Genomic DNA, 9,772 nt, shown 5'->3' with positions numbered 1-9,772 from the left:
TTCCTAAAAAAGAACCTTTTTCCAGGCAGGACCAGATAAGGGGGGGGGGGGAGAGGGAAAAACTGAACGTATGTCTCCAAAATACAAAATCCTTTAAGTGTCAGAATATTAAGAATGCCATTGTGCGCCAAACCGAGCGACTTGCACTTCAGCACGGTACAGATTTGCTGCCCAGCACTGCATTCTGGGACATTCTGCTTTGGCCTGTTGCAACATTGGAGGGGAGGTGATGCTCACGTGCCCGTTAGGTGCTGCCAGGTCTTTCCCATTTCAAGCTCCTCTTGAGGTTTCCATGGCAGTGTGATGCAGAGGCCTAGTGAAGTCATACTACCATAGAAACTGCCCAATAAAGCCCAAACAAAGAGGCCTTACCCAGGGCCGGTCCAAGGGGTAGGCAGACGAGGTGGATGCATCGGGCAGCAGGAGGGGGGGGAGGCACAAAAAAGGACAAGACCTGCAACCTATGCTGGCAAACAAAGAGGCTTTACCCAGGGCCGGTCCAAGGGGTAGGCAGGAGAGGTGGATGCATCGGGCAGCAGGAGGAGGGGGAGGCACAATAGTACAACCAGGACCTCCAATGCAGTAGCAACAGCATAGCTCAGTCAAGGGCATGCCCCCAGTCTGCTGATTGGACTATACAGGAGCAGCAGCACACAGATGAGGCATTCCTCTACTCTGTCCTTCTGTTTCTATGTTCTATGTCAGCACATGTGTACTGCAGTAGGACCCGATTGGCTCTTAGTGCCGTGGAGCTCCGCCTTATGTATTTGTCAGGTGTTGTTACTCTCGCAGTGAGCTATTCATGCAGGGAAACCAATGACCAGGGCCGCTTTACGTGTGCGCAGCTTTGCACGATTCTTACTTGGCAAAGTACATCTGTCTCCTCTGACGAAGCTCCTCCTGCGTCAGCGATTCCTGTGTGCAGGTCTCTGACGTCTGCGGCTGGCTAGAGGAAGCCGATTCTGTCGCGTCCAGGCAAAGTCCTCCTGGAATGATATTACAGGAGAAGTCTTGTGGGCTGACCCGCATCACACACAAAATATACCATTTGTTTTTTTCAGTAACAATATAAATAATAGCAAAGATCCAAAAGGAAAACACAATTGTACTCTGAAGAAAATTCAAATGCCGATAACTTTATTTATCTGGACAACATGAACTGAGAACTTCCGCCACTGAAGGCGACTAAGCATACCATTAAAAAGAGAACTATGGCGAAACCTTTATTGCCTGTAGTTCTCTTTAGGGTCACAGGAGGACATTTATTAAAGTCCTCCTGTGACCTAAAACTCAATATATAGTGGGATATTGCCTGCTATATGCTGACAGCGCAAAGCCGCGAAGGATCCTGACAGTATTGTCAGGATCCACCTCGCTACCTGATTGACATCTGGCTCTGCCTATCTAGAAACAGAGCCAGTAGTGCCCGCCCCTTCCCCTGTCTGTCCCTCCTGTCAGTGCTGGAGGAACTGAGAGGATAGGGGGGGGGGGGGAGGATCCCTGTGGGGAGCGGTGACTGACAGTCACTACTCTCTGCAGGGAGAAGATCATGAACTGAGTGATCAGTAGTATGTGATCTCTCAATTCCCGATCAATAGAACCGACGTGTGACAGCTGCAGTGTCTCACGTTGGCTCTAACTATTGGGAAGAGTCTTTCACTCATCACATAGTTCTCCTTCAAGCCCAACCTTGGGGTGAAACACGTCTAGGGAAGGAGGCCCCAGGCGGGGACTCTCTGTTCATGTTGTCGGATGAATAAAGTTATCAGATTTTGGATTTTCTTTAGAGAGCAGTCGGTCTTTTCCTTTGGATCTGTGCACTCTGTGGGGCATAGGATGAGCCCCTCCTGGCCTTTAGCTCCCGATCTTCCATGATGGAGACCTGAATCAGGGCTTGGGGGTCATGTATTCTATACTTTATGCCAAAGTACATCAATAAGACTAGAAAAAAATGTCTACAATGGGGCCACAACAAAGGGCCAATGTCTTGCAGCTGGGATCCCCCTAGTATTTGTTTATTCTGCATTATGGAGAATCCATGGGTGGGAGAGTGACGCCATCAGTTGGCCTTGTAATGGCTGTAATGTTTGAGCAGACCTGAGAAATCAGGAGGGGGGATCTCGCCAGTGGGGTTCCAGCTAAGAATACACAGGGGGAGTGCCAGACCAGAGAGGGTGTGCCTGACCAGTTCTATTACATTACTGAGTCCCCTTGTTCCGACTTTGCTCCCATTTAGACTGCACAGTCATATTTGGGCCCCCTTTACATTTGCAGTAACAATAAACTGGAGCTAAGACTGAGAAAATGGGGTTCATCAGCAAAATGTAAACCTGGATATCGATTTCTGTGAGGTCTAAACTAAATTAATAAATCATAATTATTTCGATGTCCCTGGCTTTTAGATCCGCCTGTGGAAAAGTCCTAGTCCACCCCACTAGTTGATTAGCAATGTCAATAGAAATATATTTTCTAAAACACACCCAACTTCCTGTCCACCAACCACACTATATGACATTATATGCAGCGTGTCCTCAGTCTGAATGGTTGACAATAGGGACGCACCAATACACAACAAGGGAGCATGGAGGCAGCTTCCCGGCCAATCAGAAGCCGGGCAGCGTGTCATGATTTGGTCAGGAAGCTGGCAAATCAGGAAGCAGGAAGGCGAGTCATTACTCGCCCCCCGGCTTTCTGATTGGCCAGGAGCCGGCTTCATGCTCTCTCGTCACCTGGGAGCATGGAGCAGGCTTCCCGGCCAATCAGAAAGCTGGGCACCGTGTAATGACGCGCTGCCAGGCTTCCTGATTGGCCAGCTTCTCATCCAATCAGGAAGCTGGGCAACAAGTCATTACACGGCGCCCGCCTTTCCTGATTGGCCAGAAAGCTGGCTCCATGCTTCCTCGTCACCTGGTGCAAGGGAGCATGGAGGCGGCTTCCCTGATAATCGGGAAGCAGGGTGGCGAGTCTTTACACGCTGCCCGGCTTCCCGGCTAATCAGATGGCGAGTAATTACACGCAGCCTGGCTTCCTTAATAGGACTTCCAGTAACGGTATTGGAGAGTACCAAATAAATAAATATCAGTACTCGTAACCGAAAAAACAGTATCGGTGCATCCCTAGTTGACAACAAGAATAGTTTGCACTAAGCTGGACATTTCCAGTAATTTATAACCAGGAGTGGGACTTCGTATGGAGTTCGGAATGTGCTCATTAGCTTGTGTTGTTGGTTTGGATCACGCGATGCACAGGGCAGGACATTGCTTTCTACAATAACATGAGCTCACATACTGGAACTGTAAGTAACCTGCTGCAGTGGTCTCTGTGAATCGGCTGTACCTTGCATACTGAGCTGAATGGCCCTGCGGAGATCCGCTTCTTCATCTTCCATGTCTATCTGCTGTCTGCTTAAGGCAAGGGCCTTCTGTAGGTTGTCTTCATCCTCGTCCATCATGGCGGAACCATCTAACACCCTGGTCCCTTCGTCCTCCTCAGTGGCCTGAACTCTGCGTGACAGATTAAGACTTCATATTAAAGTACACCTAAGGCCTCTATGTGTCCGTTACATATTACATATGTGCAACAGCTCAGAATTCTGCAGATGTCATCAATAGGACGATGCATATGTTGCTCATCTTCATACTTTTTGCAAAAAAAAAGAACCCATCAGCACTTCTACCACATGAGTCTGAAGACTGATAAGGGAAGGGGTTATCCAGAGCTTCCCTGTGCTAACTGGAAGTGAATTTTCCAAATGACATCTCCCAGCATTCCTAGCGTCATCTCCCTACAGCGCGGCGTATTTCTGGAAGAGTTCCTGGCAGATCTGTGGACTTGTTGTATGCTCCGGGGAATGGTGGAAGCTCCAGGAAAAGCGTGCAGTGCTGGGTGGGATCTGCCTGTTCTAAGCAGATAAATATCTGCTGGGCGGTACTGAAGAAGAGCAGGATGATGGAAAAACAAAAGCGGGCTTCATACGGAATTATGAAAGGAGATTCGGTTTTGTTTAGCCCAGCCTTTCCCAACCTGCACCTGGGGTGCCTTCTGGCTTTTTCAGGGGTGCCCTGAAAGTTTGTGATGGTAGGAGGGGGGACTGAAGACTTTGATGGGAAGAGGGCTCCTGATGTAAAAAGGGAGAGGGAACTCTGATATGAAAGGGGGCTTGTGATGATGTGAATGGGGCTCCTGATGTGAAGGGGGCTACTGATGTGAAGTGTGAAGGGGGCTACTGATGTGAAGGGGGGTACCTGCTGTGAAGGGGGCTACTGCTGTGAAGGGGGCTACTGCTGTGAAGGGGGCTACTGCTGTGAAGGGGGCTACTTCAATGTGAAATCGGGCAACCCCGCTTTTTTGTATGGGGTTCCACTATTAAAAACCATTACATTTTAGACTAGGGCGACTCGAGATTTTGCATACTTTTTAAAGGGTGTCATGTCTGAAAAAAGTTAAGAGACACTGCTCTAGCATAGGGCTTATTCCGAAGTCCTGACCTTAGTTAAAAAGTGAAACCAGCATCAGGGGATTCACAGAAGGTTCTTTCCTGGTTGAAACATTCCGCTCCTGCCAGCCTTAGCCCACCTACACTGACTCAGTGCTTGCTTTAGAAGAGCTGTGGAGAATTAAGGAGCAGAGGGGGCTTCCTCCATGCGCCTATCATCCTGCCTGTCACCATCGCTGCTGGTCAGGTCAGGATTTACTTATGTTGGACATTCAGGAAAAATGCTGGTAGGAATACTGCCGTTACATCTACCTTTGGTTTCGGACAGCCAGGTCCTCTCCAATGAGCCGTGGCCGCTGCGTCTGCTGAACTTGAACCATCTGCAGTAGCTGGTCAGCCTCACAGTCTGGTAGGTCTCCCTTTACTACAAAAATGGAATAGCCTGGGGAAAAAGGGTTACAGTGTTTTGGTAAATGGCGCCGTCAAGCATTGTACTGCTGGACTGTTGCTGATAGATAAAGCTATTTAAAGATAGTCAATGTCTTATTCAATCTTGTGGCTGTAAATAAAAAATAAATAAAAAAGGATTCCATTTTTTTTCTATTTGGAACATTGGAAACAGATAAGCAATGCTCTTGAAGCTGAACTCCAGCTATGAAGTGTTATGCATACTTACAATGGTGCAGCTTGGCCTTATGTAAGTTTACATATGACATACCTGATCCGCGCACGGGGATCCTGTAAAGCACTGTGGTAGCCAGAGGTACTACAGTGCTGACAGCAACCTTCCGGGTCCTGTATGGCACTGTGCTGAGTGGCCCTGCTCTGAAAACACAGGGGAACACTCGCCCAACACAGCAGCCACTCAGAAACACCTAGGATTTTATTAGGGATGCACCGATAATAAGATCGGTATCATTGTCGATACCGATTATTTGGGCGAGTACTCGCCCAAATGCTCCGATACCGGAACTTCCGGTCAGAGGAAGATTTCCTCTGGCCGACAGTGCCGTAGGGGAGCATGGAGCCAGCTTCCCAGGCAATCGGTAAGCTGGGTGGCGAGTAATGACCCTCCTCCCGGCTTCCTGATTGGCCGGGAAGCTGGCTCCATGGTGATCGGCTAGAATGCCGGCTTCTTGGCCAATCAGCATCAAGCCAGCCGAACAGCCGGCACCTTGTTGATTGGCTGGGAAGCCGGCTTCCTGGCCAATCAACATCGAGCCGACCAAACAGCCGGCTCCTTGCCGATTGGCTAGGAAGCCGTCTTTCCGGCCAATTAGAATGGAGCCGGCTTCGCGGCCAATCAGGAAGAAGGGTCTATCCTCACCGCCCAGCTTCCCTACGGGCCGGGGAGCCGGCTCGAAGTCGATTGGCTGGGAACCCGGTTTCCTGGCTAATCTCAATCAAGCCGGCCAAACATTGAGCCAGCTTTCTGGGCAATTAGGAAGCCGGGCGGAATCCCTTCTATTCATTGATAAAAGTACTAGGCGTTGTCTAAACAGCCTCTGTGCCGAGCGAGTGACCCCCCCTGTGTTTTCAGAGCAGACGGAAGGGAATCTGCTCAGCACAGTGCCATACAGGATCAGGAAGATCGCTGTCAGCAGTGCAGTAGCTCTTGCTGTCACAGTGCTGTACAGGATCCCTGTTGACCAGTCTGGTATGACACATGCATTCTTGTTACATTCTGCCAATCTGGAACCAACGTGCACATGGATTATACTCTATACCTGGAGTTCATCTTTTTAAAAAAAAATTATTTATTATACACCAGTATTAACATACATTCCACTGAAAAAAGGAAATAAGGCATCCGCCTTACTCATACCATCAGAATACATTGGGACAGCACATGCATGTCCTCACTCAGGATGAAATACATTAATTGGACAAAAGTAATGCAGTACACTCAACAGAAGCAGGTATCATAGCATGGAACCCAATACAGGTGTCGTACATTAATTGCATCGTACACGAGCATGACCTCCAAAGTATCCACCACTTAGTGATAGTCTAGTCCCTGAAAGATATAAACAACATTGTACAGCTTTGTGGTGTAGGAGTGCGTCTTCGGGCCCTTTATCACAATATGGATGGAGACATCCATGCAAAATCCGTCATGAGCACACACCTCGGTGGCCTTGGATAAAGGGAGGTGTTTGGAGTTCATCTTTAAGTCACGTTGGCTTGTCCGCGGAGGTGAGCGTTCATATCTACTTTGCACTGCTGCAGAATATCTTACTTACTTTAATGGGAGGCCATAGCTCTTCTTTATTAACTGCGAGAGACTTACCTTCCTGCTGGAGCTGGGCCAAGAATAGTGCAAGGTAAGTGTCTGATATGAGCTCCGGACCCGTCAACAGGGAGTTCAAGTTAAACCACTACGGAGAAGGAAAAAAGTAAACAAATTGGGTAATAACATAAGCAGCAGAAATAATGACGCCACTTTTTTGTGTGTTTAGTCCACCAAATAATAACTGTATGAATGTGTTTTATGTTCCTGCCAAAGTGCAGGTTTCCAAAAAGGCCAAAAATGTATTTTTAAAAAACCCAAATAAATATTTTAAAAAAAGTCCCCCCAGCCAAAACAATAAAAGTTTGTATAGGTCAAAAATAAAAAAATAAAGGAATCAACGCCATTTTTAATCACGGTTGACACAGCTATCCACGCTTGTCCATAGCTGGCCACACACCCTGTTAGCTTTGCAGCAGGTAACGGTACAACGCAACACACATCAGAACGGGGAGAAGGCGGAGCCTGCAGAAAACACTGTGGAGGGAAGCGAGCTACGCAGACGACACCAGTGAGCTGCTCTAGCTTCAGATCACATTGCAGCGTGTTTATTCTGAGTTCATCTCCTCGGCAGTGCATTTCACCAATGGCACAGTCTACTGCTGTGTTTAAAAAAGAAAAAGCAGGGCCTCTATGTTCTCCCTATTCACTCCTGACATTATAATGACACTCACTGTTAGATAAAATCGCAAGCTGAAATTTTGTACTCAGCCCGTCACAGCTCCTGTAAGAAAAAGTGCGGAAGGTATGTTGGAAGGCATGTTGCATAACGGAGCGCTGCACTGTCCAATCAGTGCCTTTTTATTAAAGCGGAACTCCAGGCACAGGGTTTTTTTTGTTTGTTTGTACATTTCCGGTGTGTATACAAATGTTACCTCTGCAGAGGCTGTATTTCATGGACGGATCACTGCTTTGTTCTTTATAAATCCCTACTTTCCTTCATGCCAGATATAGTAGCTCCCACTGCCCTTCCAGATGCGAGGGCTGCGGCTATCAATGTATTGTTTAAATTTATCACATTTACCCAATTTGTGTAATATCTGTGTTGGCGCTGCATAATTGAAAACCTACATGATCTGACCTATGTGGTCTATATTGCTGCAGCCTTCATACCCAATCACTTAATTTAGTTTAGAATAGAGCGCGTTCGTTTCACATATCCAGCACAGAATCAACAAACACATACACAGGTGAAACTCGAATAATTAGAATATCGTGCAAAAGTAATTGCAGTAAGTGCTGCAAAAGGGGCCCAAACCAAGTACTGAGTACATATGCATGCTTGTACTTTTCGGAGGTCCGATATTGTTCTATGTACAATCCTTGTTTTATTGATTGCATGTAATAATCGACTTTTCTGAGGTTGTGGATTTGGGGTTCTTGGGGTTTTCATGAGCTGTAAGCCATAATCATCACAATGATGACAAATCACGGCTTGAACTATCTTGCTTTGCATGTAATGAGTCTCTCTCATATATTAGTTTCACCTTTTAAGTTGCATTAGTGAAATAAATGAACTTTGCACGATATTCTAATTATTCGAGTTTCACCTGTACTGCTGCTATCATACATGGAAGAGCTAGTGTCTTATTCCCGCTCCCGCCCGCCTTGGCCACCGTGAATAGTACACAGAATACAGAGGGGAATTTATCACAGCACTTGCGACAGTTTTAGCCTTAGATCATTTTTTTTAATGTGCAAATCTGTCTTTCCACACGTGCCCCTGTTTTCACCTGAGCTTGCACTACTTTCCCAACTGCACGTGTTTTGCACCTATTTCTTCAGAGCGTACACTACTTTTTTAGATACACCTTTTTTTGCACGTGTTTTCATCTGCACTTGTCCTGGGGCTGTCTGAAACTGGAGCATCACCTAAGAAAACAATCACAACTTAGAGAACTATGAGGCGAGTGCTTTTCACTCCTCCTCATAGTTCTAGCCGACCTGTGACAATGAGACTGTCACAGGTCGGCTCAGTAGATCGGGAGGTGAGCGAACACATACTGGCGTTCGCTCACCTCTCGATCCTGTCACGGCTCTCTGGATTCCCCCCTCCCCACTCCGATCCGCCAGCGCGGACTGGCGGAACGTACGGGGGAGGGGGCAGGTACAGCTGGCTCTGACTCTAGATAGGCAGAGCCAGCTGTCAGTCACGCAGCTGGGCGGATCCCGGCATAATTGTCGGGATCCGCTTCAGCATCTCAGTATACCGCGGCGTCTCAGTATACCGCGAGCTACAGCTCACGGTATACTGAGCCTAGGGTGACAGGAGGACGCTAGTTTGTGTCCTCCCGTTACCCTAAGGAGAACTATGGGGAAAAGCCTTAACCCCATAGTTCTCCTTTAAGAAGTCCCCATGACCACTTCTTCAAGATGCGACAGTTAAGCTTTTTGGCTGAAGTTACAAGTCTTCTTTCCTGGAGTCTATTAAACCTCATTTATCAACAATATTACACTAGCTTGATAAATCTGGTGCAAATATATTCCATGCAAGTTCAAACACTCGCAATTGCTTTGATAAATCCCCCCCCCATGGTGTTCTTTGCAGCGTGAGAGCTCTCACATAGGCAGCAGGCCAGATGTACGACGACAGCGGTAATATTCGGCATAAAGAAGAGTGATTTTTAAAGGGACAGAGCAGCGTTCCAAGCCATGACATTCCACCTCAGTAAAAGGTCACATTTGGATACACACCGGAAATTAAAACAAGCCCTGTGCCTGGAGTTCTGCTTTAATTATATTAATATGCTGCCTTAAAGCCACTTTAAAGGAAGCCTGTGCTGAAAGGAATGTGGAGTCTGCCCCGGCTGACCTCTCTTTCTAAAAAAGAAAAAGGACATGTTTCCTTTAAAGCATATGCATTTTATTTGAAAGCAAAGGGCCCATTTTACATTTCGTTTTCAGTATCCAATGCAAAGCAATATGAATATTGTATTCCAAAAAATAAAATGCCACTTTGCAATAAAATGCAAGGGCCGCTTATTACATACCGTTCCCGTCGCCCCACAATCTGAAATCACTGCGTGACACCTGTAAATTCCCCCCCC

General features: G+C 47.2%; 1 protein-coding gene across 1 annotated transcript in view; it reads right to left on the bottom strand.

Moving 5' to 3' along the window:
• Positions 1 to 9,772, bottom strand: part of ATXN3 (ataxin 3) — a gene marked incomplete at its 3' end in the record, with an annotated part of 20,616 nt that overhangs the window by 188 nt on the left and 10,656 nt on the right. Inside the window, exons 6-9 of the mRNA XM_018558494.1 lie at positions 6,726 to 6,813; positions 4,748 to 4,877; positions 3,337 to 3,503; positions 863 to 986 (exon numbers count right to left, since the gene is read on the bottom strand). Of these exons, the coding sequence (XP_018413996.1) occupies positions 863 to 986; positions 3,337 to 3,503; positions 4,748 to 4,877; positions 6,726 to 6,813 (509 nt within the window). The remainder of the gene's footprint in view (positions 1 to 862; positions 987 to 3,336; positions 3,504 to 4,747; positions 4,878 to 6,725; positions 6,814 to 9,772) is intronic.

Source organism: Nanorana parkeri, unplaced genomic scaffold (assembly GCF_000935625.1).
Source record: "Nanorana parkeri isolate BGI_ZX_2015 unplaced genomic scaffold, ASM93562v1 scaffold344, whole genome shotgun sequence".
NCBI lineage: Eukaryota > Metazoa > Chordata > Amphibia > Anura > Dicroglossidae > Nanorana > Nanorana parkeri.
This window is presented reverse-complemented; position numbering and strand designations above follow the sequence as displayed.